The sequence below is a fragment of the Micromesistius poutassou genome (genome assembly GCF_964030765.1).
Source record: "Micromesistius poutassou genome assembly, chromosome: 19".
Classification (NCBI taxonomy): Eukaryota; Metazoa; Chordata; class Actinopteri; order Gadiformes; family Gadidae; genus Micromesistius; species Micromesistius poutassou.
This window is the reverse complement of record NC_140289.1, coordinates 8,506,651-8,524,698: the sequence shown is the minus strand read 5'-3', so window position 1 is coordinate 8,524,698 and position 18,048 is coordinate 8,506,651. Positions and strand designations below refer to the sequence as shown.

The window sequence follows — 18,048 nt, the reverse complement described above, 5'->3', positions numbered from 1 at the left end:
TGGTCTCTCTGTCTCTGTCTCTCTCTCTGTCTCTCTTTCATTCCTTCCCCAATCCAGGGTGTTACAGACAGATTTGCCTCAGCCCCAGCAAACCTCGCACCATTATTAACATCGCTATCGCTCCCTAGTTTCCCGTTCACTCTATTCAGTGTTTGACCATTCTCTCACTATTCAAAGTCCTATTTTTACAAAATGGCCCCCCCAGGCCTTTTTTCCCCTCAATCTTTTTTTTCTGCCGAGTCTCATGAGTCTTTATCCTCCATGTGTTGTCCTTTCACTCTCTCTCCCTCCGGCACTCACTGCCTCAGGGACAGCGGCTGCCGCGTTCATGCTTTCACCATAATGGTCCTAATCTTCTCTGGTTCCTTACTAATTTGCTTTCTGTTGTACTGTGTGTGTGTGTGTGTGTGTGTGTGTGTGTGTGTGTGTGTGTGTGTGTGTGTGTGTGTGTGTGTGTGTGTGTGTGTGTGTGTGTGTGTGTGTGTGTCCTACCTCACAAAAACAAGCGTCTGGCAGTGTGTTGAGAGGCATTTGAGTTTAACACATCACAAGCCGGAGCTGTCGTTTCTCTGGGACGCGTGGAAGGATCCGCAAAGGAGGCGCCGGCGACGTTAAGGCAGCTCATTCAGAGTGTGGTGGTGCGCTCGCATTTCTCAACATGCTCATTTCTACCAGTTACTTGAAATGTTTTCACGTGCTGCACTGAAGAGCACTCAAACAGCGAATATCCGTGTTGGCACGCATCAAAAGCGCCGCATAACGCCGTATGTAAATATTTTAATTAGCTAAGCACACTTCAAAGCCTGCCGCTTATGAATATGCAACATTCTGTTATCCCCTGCACCACCACACACACACACACACACACACACACACACATACCCCCTCCTACCTTGACTGCCATCTAATAATCTGGTGTTTGATGCGCACCACATGTCTGTCCTTCTGTTCAATGTCTAAATGCACACACCCACCCACTCACTGCCTCACCCACTCACAAACCCCCCACACACACACACTCACTCACACACCCAACACACACACACACCCAACACACACACACACACACACACACCACAAACTCACTCACTCACTCTTCAATTCTACAGCTTCTTCAACGCTCAATGCTTCTGCTTTGTGCTTCCTTCACACTGAAGGCCACTTTTTCCCCCCAAAGTGCATGATCCTTGTAACCTCCTCTCACTCCTCCCTTTCCACATTGGCTCCTTACCGATTACCGATGTCCCCCCTCCCCAATCTGCAGTTGAAAGCGCTTTTTTGTTCACACGTCTCCTCTTCCCACCTCTCCCCCTAACCCCCCACCCCCCGACCCTCCCTCTTGCTCTCCCAAGGCAGCAGGAAGTGGGTGTGTGTGTGTGGGTTTGTGTGTGTCAACATAGTTTAGAGTGAGGGAAGAGAGAGAGAGAGAGAGAGAGAGAGAGAGAGAGAGAGAGAGAGAGAGAGAGAGAGAGAGAGAGAGAGAGAGAGAGAGAGAGAGAGAGAGAGAGAGAGAGAGAGAGAGAGAGAGAGAGAGAGAGAGAGAGAGAGGTGGGACACTGGTGAACGGTGGCGGTGCAGGGGTCCGGCGGGTTGGAGGGGTTGCAAAGGGTGGATACTGATTAAATAATAAACAGCTGTGTGAACGAGTTGAGCCAGTGAGCCGAGAGCGGCGGAGGAGGGAAGAGGGAGAGGACACCAGCCCGGTTGCGACCCACCGTTCCCCCGAGAGAAAGCGAGAGGAGAAATAGATAGAAGAGACGCAACCACCGAAACCAGAGCCCTTCATCTCAGCGGGACAGGGAAGAGAAGGGAAGACGATTACACTTCACCTCTTCCGTTTGCTCCCTTAACCTCCCCGTTGAACGGAGTAGCTGAAGGAGACACCTTGGGACCCACAGAGGTCCTGGCAGGTCCTTCCGCAGGGCCCAAGACCACAGAAGAAGAAGGAGAGTCCTCCAGGGAACTCGTTTGGAAGCGTGGACCCCAAACCAGAACATCTCAAGGGTGGCTGGGTTTCAAAGTGCACAAAGGCCCTGTTGTGGCGACGATTAGGAGGGTGTGAGAGAAGGAGGCTGGGGTTGGATCGAGGAGTTCCTTGAGTGGGGCCTGGGCCGGTAAGGTTAGTGAAAGGCCTGAGACTGTAGCGGCTCTGTCTCTCTCGGAGCTGTGTGGGGCCGGCTTTACCTCCAAAGGAGCGCGAGGACTCGCCATGTGCTCGCCCTGCGCTGCTGTTTAACCTCTTAAACTGAAGTGGGTCAGTGTTCGTGGCTTGGGACTTATGCTTTTCATAAGTAATTTAGAACAAATGCGTTTGCTCCCGAACCCAAAGTTGGACCACACCGGACAGAGTTAAGGTAGCTCTTTCATGCCCTGAGGGGCGGAACTAAACTGTGTGGGAGAGAGAGAGATAGGGGCTAAAGTGAGTTCAGAGTGGAAAGGCTTTTCCCCTGGCCCCACCACGGGTTTACATCAACCGGTCCTCCCCAAGGACCTGCAGACATTATCTCCCTCACCGGACCTCCGCCCAAGAACCCAGCGATTCCACGCCCAGCCTCACTGACTTTGTTTGATGGCCTTGCAGGAGCACCACCACCTGGGCTCTGCCACTCTCTCTCTCTCTCTCTCTCTCTCTCTCTCTCTCTCTCTCTCTCCTTCTCTGACCCAGCTGTGTGAGGCATGACCACGGGCTAACAGCTCCTCTCCGCCCTGGCCAACCGCTTCTGCTGCTGCCGCCGCCACTGCTGCTCCTGCAACCGCCGTCGGTCTGAGGAGGATGTTTCTGTCATGTGGCCGGATCAGGCGAGCACACACCAGCGTGCACACGCAGCAGCGCTGCCAGGGGCTTTCTGAGGGCTGCATGGTGCCTTACCGAGGATCAGTACCTGGATCGCTGTCGTCCGTCGCGCCCCAAACGCATCCTGTCGCCCCACTCCCCTCCTCGGGTCCCACAGAGCCAGGAGCCTTGTGTTCTCCGTGCAGAGGATTTGTAACAGAGCGATCGAGCCCGGAGCCGGACCGTGCAGGTCAGGATCCGGACCGCTGGAGGACGCCGTCCCACTCCCTGACCCCCCGTTGCCCTCCGCCCAGCAAGCCCTCGGAGGAGGGGATGTGGTGATCGCCGGGGGCTGTGGGAGGGGCCGAAGCGTGGGTTGCAACATGATTGGCTTGAACTGGGGCCTGCAAGAGGTGCTGCAGAAGTTTGAACAGGTAGATCTGACCACGGAAATGGCCAATGGGAGTCTGGAATTGTATCTAGTGCGCACACACACACACACACACACAAACACCCACATAACAGGTAAAAGGAGGAGTTATTGTGCGTTTTTATGTGTGTGTGGTCCCTTGTGGGCTTTAACGTGCCGTGCTTCATGTGGTTACGGATGAGAACTTTGATGTCATTGAAACGGTGCCCTATCGGAGAAAGAAACAAGTAGTTGCAAGCATTGTGACGCTGTAGCTATTCTTTTTCTTCAGCCCATGTCTGTAATTGTGTAAAGAAAAGGTTGTAAAGGGACCGCTCAGACGAGGAGGCTTCTAAAAGGGTGAACATTCATAGCGCCACTGAAGGTCGTGTTGCTGGGCGGTTGTGTAGTGCATATATGAGTCATTTGAATTCCTGTCGCTACCTTGGGCTAGCCTTGTTACCCCTCTAGCTCTATGTGTTTGTTTCTGTGTGTGTGCGTGTGTGTTTGAAGCTGTTATGCCAGTTCCAGTCTCTCTGCCTTTGTGTCTCCAGTAGATTATACAGAAATTAGGGTAATGGTTTGTTTGTGTCTCTAAGCTGTGTGGAATTCCTCAATGTTCTGGTGGGGTCGCTGTGTATTTTTCGGACAGGATTTTGTTAGCCTGTCTTCGTGCGTCCCACTGTGCGACTGAGTGAGTGGGACAGTCAGTGAGTCATGTCTCCAGACGTCCCCATCCTTTCTGTCACTTTGAATCAGGGCTGAGTTGGGGTTAAACGAAGACATGACGTTAGTAGACAGATGTCGGCCTATATGCGAAACTATAGCAGACGCATTCTAGTTTGTGTGTATGTACACATGCTAGCATTGTAAAAGTGTCTGAGCAGCCACTACTACCTGTCTCGTGTGTGCGTGTGCGTGTGCGTGCGTGCGTGCGTGCGATTGCAGTGTTCGTTAAAAATAACAAACATGTAGGGAATAAATTGGACGAGTAACATTTGGCAATCGATTAAAATGTATCTCTCTGCTCCCGCGCTCGCTCGTTCTCTCTTTGGCCTCTCTCTCTGGCTATTTATCGATCTCTCTTCACCCCCCCCCCTCCCTGTGTGTCTCTGGCTTGTTTGACCTTTGCGTACCATTTTATTTGTGTGGAGTGGTCAGCATGTGCCTGCTGATCTACTTGATCCCTCATTTAGCTCAGCCTCAGATAGCCACTGGTGACTGGTGCTTTTGCCAAGTACAGCACTCAAACACTGGTGCTTACACTGAACACATAGCCCATCTGCCAACTGGTGTGTGCCCTCACTGATGCCCTCGCTGATGCCTCAATCAGGTATAGGGCATGTAGGCAGTCAATCGCCCTCAAAGGTAAATCAATGTTCCTTTGTAAATTTATAATATTACAATTTAGATTGGCCGGGCACCCTTCCTCATTTTATGCCTTTTAGGTAACAAATGAACAAATAAAAAGAAAAGGAAAGAAAGATTTACGCTTTGCACCCTTTTCTCACAATTTTTCATCTGCACTGGCCAGGCGCACTTGTACATGCACGTGTTTTTATATATATATATATATATATATCTATATGTATATAGATATATATATATATATGGCCGACTGCGACAACAAAGCTCATATCATATAGAGGGAGAGAAGGATAAAAGCCAGGTTAGGTAATCTGAGCCATTGTTATTCTGCAATGAAACCTCTGGCTATGCGTTTTTTAAAACATTGTTTTCATAACATATTTTCCGATAATCAAGTACAATTATTTAATTGCCTATAATTAGTCAAACAATAATTGGCTGAATGCCAGAGCCTCAAACTCTTTTTCTTAATTAAATTGGCCAGTGCGTCTTCCTTGTGCGGACATTTTGGCTAGCCCACTATCTTCAGATATTTTCTAGGTTTTTAAGGAGAGTGTAATGTCAAAATAACTTCAAGAAAGCCTCAGCACAGCAGCATTGAGAGAAAGAGAGTTTTTGTGTTCTAAAAATAAACCGTTTGACTGAATTCTCTGTTGCGTCATTCCTCCCCTTGTATCACACACACACACACACAGTATTTTCCATCACCTTTGCCACTGGTGTTACCAGGCTCAGTGTTGTTATGGTGACAGATGCTATAGGGCTGATTTCCGTCTGATAAGAGACAGTGCCGGGAAAAAAAGGACCAGAATCCTGATCCGTCTTACTTTGTTGTGTTTGGTGTCTTTTTGGATAAAGGTCAGAAAGGACATTGCAGCAGAATCACTTCTTTACCCACGGGGGGTTTTAGAGGGGTGAAGTACAGTGGAGGCCCTCCAGACAGATGTCCGGGTCTGCCTCTGCATCAATGACTCTTCCAGAAAAGAAGAGCTATGTGTCTCTCCTCAGCATCACATCGACCTTGACCGAATGTTGCCCCCTCCAGAGAAAATCCCCAATTTCCCATTTGGGATTAACAAAGTCATATCTTTTAAAAAAACGCTGTCTCGTCTGTTTCCAGGACATCCAGGCTGAGATCGATGCCCACAACGACATCTACCGCAGCGTGGAGGGGAACAAGTCCAAGATGGTGAAGGCCCTGGGCAGCTCGGAGGAGGCGGTGTTCCTCCAGCACCGTCTGGACGACATGAACCACCGCTGGAGCGACCTCAAGACCAAGTCGGCCAACATCCGGTCAGTAGCACCCAGTCACTGCTCCACACCACTGATGGTCAGTAGCTCCCAGTCATTGCTCCACACCACTGATGGTCAGTAGCTCCCAGGCACTGCTCCACACCACTGATGGTCAGTAGCTCCCAGGCACTGCTCCACACCACTGATGGTCAGTAGCTCCCAGGCACTTCACCAGCCCACTGTGGGTCAGTGGCAGCACTCGCGTCCCAGCTGCGATGTGATTCAGGTTTGTTAATGGTCTTCCATGTGACATTCTGCAGGGTGTGTTTTTGTTATATGGACACAAGAATGGCTTTTAAAGTAACAAACTGACTTTTGCCGTACCAAGGAGGTACACGTAGCATCACATTTCACTCACCTGAAGCTCCAATGACCTCCAATTGTCCTCCAGATTGTGCACCTCTTATTAACTTCAAATCTTCTCCCTAGTGTCAATTTGAGTTGAGGTAGAGAAATACAGCGAGTTGTACGACATTGTCCATGTATATACAATGTCGTACAACTCGCTGTATTTCTCTACCTCAACTCACATTGACACTAGGGAGAAGATTTGAAATTAACAAGAGGTGCACAGTCTGAAGAGGGACACAGGGTTGTAGTTATATCCCCATATAACTAGACTCCTCAGACTATACACCTCGGGCCATATAACTACAGTTATTTAATTTGACATGATCTGGGGGTGCCACATGATCCCTACGGTGGGATCGGGATGCACACCCCCGCCTACACCCTTAGTGTAGCCGGACTGCAGTGCAATTGCACACAGGAATGCGATTACTAGTAAAGATTTTTTTTTAACAAATTTGACAAAAGGGCCATTTTGCCCATGCAATATGCAACTGCAACTACTAATCTATACTAATCTTAATTTCAACTGTACTTTCTTCGAAAACACACAGTTTATACATAGAGGGACGCGTCCATGCACATAGAAATAAACTTGTATAAATAACTCTATGTTAGCATGTTGCTGAGCTTCTGCTCTACGTCAGATGGGCTAGTGAAGCAGCGATCATTGATTAGAGTTGGAGCGGTTCCTCACGGCTCTAAGTAAGGCGTCGCAAAGCCTGTGTGCCCGGTCTAGATAGATAGATAGATAGATAGATCCTTTAATAATCCTTTACAGGAAATTACAGTGTCACAACAGCGTGGACAGACATAACAAATAGCGACAAATAACAAATACGGTCTAGCAGGGGGGTTAAGAACACTAAATCAAAATAACTGATATTTTAGTGTCTATTCCGTAGACGTAACCAGAGAAGTATTGTTATAGTAACTAAGGGCATTTTCATATTAGGTATGTTTGATTTGTACCGTGCCTGATATCGATCTCCCCTCTCCCCACTCCATTGCCGCTCAGCTTTCACATTAGGTCCATACCCAAGTACACTTGGGTATCTACACACGCCGATACAGCAGGTGGCCGCAGGCACCTAGTTGGTTTGCAAACCTCCAAGAATAGAATTTTAATTTGTTTATGTTGATTACAAGATCCCAAGCCCCTACAGTGGAGTACAGCTTCACACTCCTACTCCTGCTATAACTGATATTTTGGAGACCATTGTGAAGAAAGGCCCCTTCGTACTCTACTTGTTCCTACTCTTCCAGCTATGGCCGCGCAGCTCTGAGGATGAAATTGGCAAGTGCTGCGTGCGTCCCTTTACATTGATGACACTAGAACTCAACACAAGCTGTTTAACTACCATATACTTTAGTTAATAGTGGCTAACTATACTATCAACTTTACCATGAAAGTGTAGCTAACTGTTGGGCCCCCCCCCCCCAACGAGACTGTTCAGTCTTCCTCCGGGACTCTTCCTCACTCTTCCTCTGGGAGATGGCCTCCAGACATCTACAGTAACCTACAGTGGGCCGATGCTTCCGTGGCAGGGGACTGACAAGATAAAGGATGGTAGAGCCGGGGGAGCCAAGGCTGTCTCACATAACTACCAAGGGACCAGGGACACCGTCGGGCCCATCTAGCTTGGCATAAATGAAAAAAGAAAGTGATTTGTCTTGTGTGTGTGTGTGTGTGTGTGTGTGTGTGTGTGTGTGTGTGTGTGTGTGTGTGTGTGTGTGTGTGTGTGTGTGTGTGTGTGTGTGTGTGTGTGTGTGTGTGTGTGTGTGTGTGTGTGTGTGGTGTGTGTGTCTGTCAGTGTGGTGTGTGTGTGTCTGTCAGTGTGTGCGTGTGTGTGGCTGTCTTTGTGTGTGTGTGTGTGTCTGTCTTTGTGTGTGTGTGTGTGGGTCTTTCTGTGTGAGTGTGTGTGTGTGTCTGTCTTTGTGTGTGTGTGTGCGGTATCAGAAAGGAGGCTGACAGGATTGGGATGTTTGAAGCAGATAGCAATGGAAATTGACAAATCAATTCAGCGGCGCGGTGCTGGATGACTGTAGAGCGCCGGAATATTAAACACAGGAGGGCAGACGTCCTTCGGTGTGGCTGCCTCCCCTGTCTGTGTTTGTTAGGAGATAAAGGGTACCATTTCTGACACAGCGGGTCAATCACCGGTGCCATGGATATACATTTCGACAAATCCTCGGCTCCTGCCATTCATAGTGAGCAAATACTTTGATCCTTTCTGTAATGGATCCGGCTCAAAAATGAGTTTGCGTTGATACATTATTTCGTCTCGCTTTGATAGCAAGCTTGTTATTAATAGAAAGGGCTTATTTGAATTGTGTGTGTGTGTGTGTGTGTGTGTGCGCCCATGGTCTATATTTGTGTTGTGTGAGGCGAGTTGATTGCCTGTGGCCCATTACCCTCTAATTACATTCCATGTTTAATTAACACAAACACAGAGAGCGACAATTGAGGCTCTCTGCGCACAATGTTCACATGCATTATCCCCAAAAGAGAGCATCAAAACAAACCAGAGCAAAGTGCTTATGAAGGCACCTAGTCCTCGTACACAACCATAACTCACGCCGCCGCCGCCCCTGATAGCGTAGCATGGTATAAAACGCAGACGCGGACCGAGACCAGTTAGAGTTGTTAGACCTTTTCAAAGCCACAGGGGACAAGGCACATGCTAACTTATTCGAGAATCGTCCTGATAACGTGTGTGTGTGTGTGTGTGTGTGTGTGTGTGTGTGTGTGTGTGTGTGTGTGTGTGTGTGTGTGTGTGTGTGTGTGTGTGTGTGTGTGTGTGTGTGTGTGTGTGTGTCTCCATATTGTTTCTGAGGGAAATCACAGACTGGTAGGGTCAGGAGTGAGTCAGATTTGTTTCACTCTATGCTTCGATAAGTCAGTTCTTTTTAGATGTAATGTTAAAGGAAGGTCTACGCTACACATAGAGGAACAGTTCTCTTCCATGCCAATAGAAAAAGTTGGCGAATAGCACTAACATTGCGGATCGTATTTTTAGTTTTTTGGGTTTATGAAAACGGGGAAGTTGACAATCAGCCGGTATCTTTACTCATGAGACAGCCCTTCTCCTCCCTGACCTCCTTTGACCTCTGACCCCTCACAGGGCCCACCTGGAGGCCAGCGCCGAGCGGTGGTCCCGCCTGCTGGGCCTGCTGGAGGAGCTGTGGCGCTGGATCTGTGCCAAGGACGAGGACCTGGCCAAGCAGATGCCCATCGGGGGGGACGTGCCCACCCTGCTGCAGCAGCAGAACCACTGCACGGTATGTCGCCGTGGCGATAGCTGCGCTGCATGGCGCCCGGTGCCGGGGATGTACGTAGTCTCCGAATGCTTCCAGTAATTTTGCATAGCTGTAGCAAATATTCAAGCTCTGTGAAAGCATTGGAATCCCTTCCGAACTTATTGAAATATATTCAAACTGTCTTTAATTTTTTAATATTCCAACATTAAAAAGTGCTTCTATTTGTCGATATAAAAAGAAACACTCTTCGCTCCAGCTCCAATATATTCATGAGGATTGACACTTTAAGCTACCCCTGTGCAACACCGACCATCATGCCCACGCACTAACCCATCAGCGGGAAACCACCAGCTGCCACTCATGATGGATGTCGAGATTACCACCATGCAGTTGTCAGCATGACCGGAGTCAATAACACAGGGGTGGTATCCCTGTTCCCTCCCGCCATTTTATATCACGCCTTCGCCTCAAATCACAGCAGTCTCTGGCATCGTTGCGCTTGACTTCTTCCTACCTTGCTGTCACTTGAATCCTTTGCCACCGGCAGCCCGGCCCCTGTTATTTCTGGTAACCCGTGGTTATTATGAAGGTGTGTTGTTCATTTGCAGGCCTTAGTGGGCAGGGACTTTGTTGTGGAAGCCGTGATCCAATTTTCCTCCCTCAGGATAAAACGCAGCAACACTGGTTACGCGTAAACGTCGGGACGGGGCACGCGTGGGCTTGTGCACTTACACTTGGATGAGCTGCTGGCAGTGCACACAGCCTCTTAAATGTAGGCCTTGGAAAAGGCAATGCCAGTGCTGGAAAGGCTCGCTGGGGCATGCATTTATGTATTGATGTTTGCTTTTGAGGACCGGAGTGGTGTGGCGCGGGTCATTTTTCAGATTTCAAAAAGCCACACGATGGATCTCCAGTCAATTCTGAAACTCCATCCTCAGAGGTGTGGGGGCCTGGAGGGGGGAGGGGGGGCTCCTCCTTTGTGTGTACATATCCACCTCCCCTGATGGGAGTGGAAGGAAGGCGGCCTCAGCCTAGCCGTTCAGACAGGCTCCATTAGTAGAGGCGACGTGAAGCCACCCATGAGATTATAGGGCTCCTTCCGGTGCATTCTCCCCTGCCTCCCTACGCTCCTCACCCCTGGTCCTGTCTCTTAGCCGTGGGGACACTCTTGGAGGCCACAGCTTGTACATCTCACCCCCATTTAACCATTGCTGCACAACAATCTCTCTGTTGGTCTGTCTGTCTGTCTCTGTGTGTGTGAGTGTCTGTCTGTCTGTCTGTCTGTCTGTGTCTCTCTCTCTGTCTCTGTCTCTCTCTCTCTCTCTTTCTCTCTCTCTCTCTCTCTCTCTCTCTCTCTCTCTCTCGCTTCCTCATATATGTTCCTCCTCCCCTCCCCATGAAAGCAGAGACCTGGTGAATAATGGAAAAGATTTGAGCCTCTTTTATTTACTGTTTGGATCTTGATGCATCTATGCATTCAGACTCTTCCTCTGCGTAGGCTGGGAATGACCTTGAGATCGACAAGGGACAAAGCCAACAACTAGCTATGACAACAGCTAGTGGTTCTGAGGTACATAAGCAATGGATGTGAACTATACGAGAAATGTTTGTATTCTGTGGAAATCACTAGCTGTAACCAAGGCTAGCCAGAAAAACAATTACCCCCCCCCCTGTGTGTAAGGTCTTGGGGAAGGTGAGAGTGCTAGGCTAAGCCACGTAACTCGGCAGAGGTGAGATGGGGTTGGCAATGTTGTGTGTGAGCATCAAGGCAGGTGTGAGAAAGTGGCAATCTGAACAATATGGCGGTGGACAGGAAGTAGTCAACAAAGGATGACGAAGGGACTGGGAGATGAAAAGTGGTGGGGAGGGTGATGGATTAAGCCAGAGGGAAGTTATTTACGGATGGAAGAGAAACCAAAAATAAATTTTCGAAAAGCTATATTGACCTTTAACCTTTTAACCTCTCAATTTGTATTGCATTTCTGCACTTTTGGTGTTACACTTTTACTGACTGTATTCAATAGTTGAATACACAAATACACAAAAGTTGCTTTCCTTTGATTAGCTTGCCCTCACCACAATCGATTTGCATCTCCGATTCCGTCCGCTGATATGGCCACAGTGTCTTTTATTAATCACAACGTTCAATTATCCAATGAAAGGCCAGTGCCAGCGTCCAACGGATTAAACTCATCCATCATCAGCTGTATTCAATTAACCGCTTTGAGGATGAGACGATAGGACAAGGGACAGGGTGCTTGTGGGCACTCGTAATGACTATTTTATCTTTCGGCAACAGTTGCCATTTTGTCTATGTTGGCTGCCAACCATGTGGTTGGGGTAGAAAGAAAGGGGCAACCCATGACTTAGAAAGCTGAAAATGATGAGCAACCAGAAAAGTAACCATTTGACTTTCTATTTACTGCTGATCATTTCCATAGTCTCTGCTCGACCAAGCTAACCGTGCACCTTGCAAAGAGAGAAGCTAACAATCCAAATGAGCACGCTAAACCACTTTAATCACGTGTCAATGTGATTAATTAGCACCATTGGTACCTGAAAAAGACGGATCATAAGGGGCAAATACATTTTGGAGGGAACCATGTTTCTAGGCCACTTTTGTCTTCTGAAACATTTTCACTAAATTCTTATATTTAAGCCCAATTTGCAGTATTCTTTGGAGGGGGGTTATTTTTTGGGTTATTCATGATAATAATTATTCTCCATTGTGCAGAATATGCAGATGTGTTTTTATTTAGCTGCACTATTTTTTTTTCGTAGGCAATTGTTTCTTTCCTGGACTTGAAGGAGCTTATTCTTGATTTTATAAATATTCAAAAAAAGCCTCAACCAGCCCTGGGCTGGTTTGGCTCAAAAGGAGAATAATTAACTTTTATTACACCTCACAAATGGTACCTAAATGGTCTCTTGTAGTGCACTTACCTGACCCCAATACCTGCCACAGAACATGTTAATTGAAAACTGACATAAAAAATAAAGTTCATGAAATAAAACAATTGAAAGGCTTATGATTGGTTGTCAAGTAAGCTCCAAAGGCTTATCAAACTTCGTACTTACAGGTATTTGCAAAATATTCTTAACACTATTATGTAGACCCCTTTTATTATATCCATCCTTTGGTAGTTGAAAAGAGTGATTTTGATCTGTGTATTTTCCTTTGAAGAATACGGTTTAAACGACAAAATCAAAGTTTTGAGCTCAGCTTTAAAAGTAGCCGTATTGTGATGCTATCTTCCGTACTTATCCTCCTGACAGCACAAGACATGCAGAGATAAGACTCCCGGCTCTGCTACCAGGAGCCACATGCACACAAACCAAAACACACACACACACACACACACACACACACACACACACACACACACACACACACACTCGTGTCCAGCCAACAAGATCAGCTGCCTACCACGAGTAACAAACAAGCAGGTTTTTAAGGTGGAGTAGGTGGAATTAAAAACATTTAGATGTGCTCCATAATCCAATCTTGTCTCATTGCGGGCCTGAAGAGTCCCTCAGGAGAGCCATACGTCTCCTCATGTGGGCTGGTTAAAAAGAGCTTTTGAGGAGATGTGTAGAATGAGGGTAGATGGATCAAGTGAGTAATCTCCCTTGGTCTGTTGGCTACCACAGCCCAGGCTTGATCACTCTCAGGCAAACTGATTGGTTCGAAAGAAGGAATGGGAGGGTTTATTTTTCTCTCAAAGCTATACGCATATTTTTTGATATTATTTTTGATATTTTGCCCTCCTTTTCAAAAGGGAAGGCCCCACGTGACCTGGGATTTCCTAAATCATCCTGAAAGATTTTTTTTTTGTAAGATGTTTCTGGAACGGTTGCTGGTAGTAGTAATGAGTAGCAGCCCCATTCTGCATCTCTAAGGGACATGGCAGACCTCTGCGTGTCACTTTGAAGCCTACCTCACCAGGATGTTTGACTCAGTCGTAAGTCGTAAGGTTCTGGGTTTGATCCCCAATGTCCACAGCCTCCTCTGAGGTATCCTAGAGCAGGGAGAACGATATCAGATGGGTTGTGAACGCTAAATGGAAAATAAACGTTTGTGACTTGTGCACGCTCGCACAACTTAAACGACCTGCGTCATGTTCAGTTGCCTAAAGTCGAGCTAAAGGAGTTGAATAGCGTGCTACGCAGGGGAAATCTCCATTTTTAGTGTAGTGAAAAGGTTCCATGTGTGACATGATTGTAGCTTCCATTCCATTACCTAAGGGCAAACTGTCCGTCTATCGAGCGCCACTATTTTGGTTCTGGAAATGGAATATATTTGCTGTGGCACGGTGCTAAATGTTACAGTAGAGTCCAATTTATAATGCTCTAGCCGTTGCTAAAGCCTCGCTAATGGTGTCCGCATCCTTGCCATTTCCTGGGATTATTGTGAGATCCTTCATGAAAAAGTGTAAATAATAATACATAATTTACCGTGCTGAATTGCAAATTGCATCTACATATTTATTTAGTTTCTTGGCTTTTGACATATTCAAGCTTGATCCTGAATCTGACTAAAACCTAATTTTAATCGCAACAGAGTTCTTTTGTTCTGACTTGAGCGGAAAATAGAGCAAATTGGATCCTGCTACATGAAGGTATCTCGCCCATCTCCTCGTTATCTTCCTTCCTTCTTTTTAGAGCACTCCTCTCATCCTGCCATCGTCCTATATCCAGTAATTCATCGCCCTCCTATATTCGGTAATTCATAGCCCTCATATATTCACTCCCTCAGTGTCCATTTCTTCTGGTCCCTTGACTGCTACCTGCCTGTTACATTTCTTCTAATTGAGTTTTGTAGGGGAGGAAATCACCGAATCGAAGCACACCATTCATTAGCCAGGGTGATTTAATTCTTGCTTGGTGGGAGAGTCAATCAAGAGTGCCAGAGGGAATTGTGGGGCAGAAATGGTCGCGGCGGTTGGCTTAAGAGTAATCTTTGACAGAATGACACCTCTGCAACGATTCTGTTTTTGTCTTATTTTCGACCTCATGGTAAGGCATACTCCTCTCACGACAGAACACCTGCAATGGGATTCTTCAAATGTGCATTCATTGGTGATAGAGAGAGCCCCGGACTTCCGATAGAGATGATAACCGTTTCCCTTGTTTTGGATATTGCTTTGTCAAATCCTTAGTCAAAAATGATTCATTCTCCTTTCTTGTCTTTGTCCTTGTTCTTCTTGTCGCATTCTTATTCTTCAGGCTCCGGGGGACTGTGAACTGACGCACACAGCTCATAGGAGGCAGGAGAAAGGAAATTGCGTAAGAGTAGAGCAGATAAGCAATAAACTGCATGACCTTCTCTCCGCCTACTCACTGAAGAATGACAAAAAGAGAATCAGAATCAGTGTTGCACTTTTTTTGCCTTCTGCCAAATCAACCCATTACCACGGGAGGCTGTTCCTGCCTCCTCGTCTCGGTTCTCTTTCCCCGGGACAAGCAAGCAATCATCACCTGAACGTGCTCTGAAACGGATACATTTTTATGTCAGAAGGGCGAGACATGGCAACCAATTATAGCACCCCTGCTGCCCTGATCTACTTTGTAAGGTGGCAGGGGGTTTACTCCCGTCCACTGTCATCCAGGTAACCCTGAATGTCAAAGTTGCGCACCCCCCCTCCCAGACATAACCTAAAGTACTCTCGTACCTTGAAATACATCACATCCCCGGATTGAGATACTCTCTGAAGCCTCCAAGGTGAGAACAATGTTTAAAAACCCATGTCTCGTCGAGGCCCAAATAACTTTGATTGGCTCTCAAGCGCTTTCCTTGAACTTCGATGTGTGAGAAATTGTTCTCTCAACTCATACTGCCAAACCTAATAGTCTGTCAGCTCATTGCTCGGGACCCAATAACTGAGTCCCGCAGGAGAGAAAGAAAGAATATAATAACAAGCAACCGGTCACAACTTGTAGAAATCTTAAGCGCTGATTGATTCCGGGCGATGCCGCCGCACGTACCGGAGAGTAACAATCTAAATTCTGTGCTCACAGACCCCCTCGTCTGTCGAAAATGCCTTTTAAAAAGGAGCCGGCAGATCCAGCCAGGGCCGGGCCGCGTCCCCTGGACTACATCGACTCATGGTGAAGCAATAATACACTCGGGTGGGCGCCAGACTCCCCCCGTCCATCCGTGTCTCCCCCCCCCCCCCGTTGAGATGTGGACTGGCACACAGTGACAGGATTCAGTATCAAGGAGAGTCTGTATAGACATTGAAGACATTGCAAGTCTTCAATGGACACACACTGTGCGTGTGTGGAGGGCTTTATTCTCTTTAAGACAAGGAGTGCGGCATGTGTGTGACTGTGAGTGAGTGTGTGTGATCGTGTGAAAGAGTTGGGTCCTGTCTGCCAGCAGAGTGTGGATGCTAGCTGATTGAAAACCAGTTGTTGCTGCTGGTTAGCTGGCCTTCAAATTGAATGTGGCGCTTATGAATTACTACTAGCCGTCTCAATAATGGTTCGCAGGGAGGAAGTGCTTCGACACTTTAGTTTGACCCTGAGGAAATAGTTTATTTCACTGTTCTTCTTCGCCCACGGCCCTTGTGACTTTCTCTCTTTGCCTTTTTTCCTCTTAGCGTGTCAGTTTCTCTCAACCTCTTACTCTCTCTCCGTCTCTCTTTTTTCTGAATTTCACTCCTACCTCTCGGCTCGAGGTCGAGAGTTTTGTTTATAAAATTCACAATCCCAACAACAACACACACGACACATGCTCTTATCGTCAGCAAATGAATCAAAAGTGCTCCCTTTGATGTACCGTGAAAGGGTTCCTTATTGGCAGTTTGAAACGGTTGATGTTTTGATACAATGTGCCGGCATCGATAATGATATGAGACAATCAAATGTCAAAACAAACCGTACTCTCACTGGGACCTATAAAAACAATCTATTATTTGTTTCACTCAATTCTCTCCGTTCTTGTTCTGTGTGGTCCCGTATTAAACGGCATCCTTTGACAGACTCTGTAGACCTGTAGACTGCTAAGCCGGGAGCCCGACTCTACTTGAGTCGTAGTCGTAAACCTACATTGAGTTTCTTTGTGTTGCCTTGTTTCTCTGCAGGCGCTGCTGTCGGAGCTGAAGGAGCGAGAGCACCTGGTGCTCACCACTCTGGACCAGGCGCGGACGTTCCTGGCCGACCAGCCCATCGAGGGGCCCGCCGAGCCACGCAAGAACCTGCAGCCCAAAACAGGTGATGGTGGGAACGCGCCGGTCCGGGTCGCGATGGACATGACGTGACAATTTGTGCCATTTTTGGTGATATTTGAAGGGCGGATCTTTTTCCTTTTTTACAATATAAACTCAATATTCTTCTGGACAATTTCTTTTCACATAATAGAAAAAACGAAAAAAATCTAGCAACTATTTCAAGGATCAAGGCTTTCAGAACAGACAGTTAGCACTCAAATCAATGTAGCACAGTTTTCTCAACATAATCGTTTCATTGGTACTTAGTCTGCGCGGAAAGAATGAAAGCACCCCTGACATTTCATATGAAAAACACTATTCACACTGGCACTCGAGCATTCCCCCCTGAAGGCTTCTGCGAACCTCCGAGCAAATATTGAAGGTGGAATCAGCGGGCCAACAGAAAGCATCTTGTTTCTAAACAGGCAGCCACTCATTAGGCATTCCAACTCTGGACCAAAGGGGCCGGCCCGCTGCTGGCTGCAGGGGAATTCAGGGTCGATTCAACTAATTTCCTGTCAAACATCAGCCCCTTCTGGGTAAATAATTAAAATCCCGCCCAAGGGGCTAGGTGTGTACAGGGGGTGTGGTGGTGGTGGCCTGCCAACCACTGGGGGCCGACTGGTTGACTGACTTGTCATCTGTGATCTTTCATGCGTCATATCAACGCATCGTCTCATTGTGTGAATGGATAAGAGGGAGATTAGGGACGCTGATCGTGTATCACTGCAGGTGTGTTTAGGCCCTCCGTTCGCTCGCCCCCGCCGCCGCTCCCCTCAGACAAACACGCCATGCACCGTTCCCTTATCTAATCTCCTCATTTTCCTGCATACTCTCAATATTGGCTTATCAAAGAGGTGGAAGCTATCTTGTCTTCACACGTTTCCCGACTTGTTTTCCGATTTTACATGAAAACGGCAGTTGAAAAGGGATCGGTGCCGTATGAGACTCGAAGGCTCCTTTAATCACAGTCCTGCTGACAATGATATAAATTCAGAACCTGGGAAGCATCCGCGTCCACCCACGTTCCTCCCCCGCTCGTTTCTACTTCAAACCCATGACCTTGGAAACGTTTTTCTGCTTTTACCCTTACCTGTTTATTCGCCAATCCATTCTCTATTTGCATCGTTCTTCTTGCTCACTTACCACACTTAACTTATTCATGCTCTCTGAATTCATCACACCTGAATGCTTTACGCCAATTATCAGGTCCTTATCGTTTCACTTCATAGCTCTCTCTCTCTTGCGCTTCTCTTGCTCTCTTTCTCTCTATCTCTAGCTCTATTTCTCTATCTCCCTCCCTCTTGCTCTAGCTCTAGCTTTCTCTCTTTCCCACTCTAGCTCTTGCACTCTCCATCTAACGCTCTCTCTCTCCCCCTCTCTCT

General features: G+C 47.4%; 1 protein-coding gene across 4 annotated transcripts in view; it reads left to right on the top strand.

The window, feature by feature from the left end:
• The window catches only part of utrn (utrophin), a 169,168-nt gene that overhangs the window by 96,332 nt on the left and 54,788 nt on the right, over positions 1–18,048 (top strand). For all 4 annotated transcript variants that reach the window (XM_084483729.1, XM_084483728.1, XM_084483730.1 and 1 more), the window contains 3 exons: positions 5,671–5,843; positions 9,317–9,473; positions 16,538–16,667. In XM_084483729.1, coding sequence (XP_084339855.1) covers positions 5,671–5,843; positions 9,317–9,473; positions 16,538–16,667 — 460 coding nt within the window. The remainder of the gene's footprint in view (positions 1–5,670; positions 5,844–9,316; positions 9,474–16,537; positions 16,668–18,048) is intronic.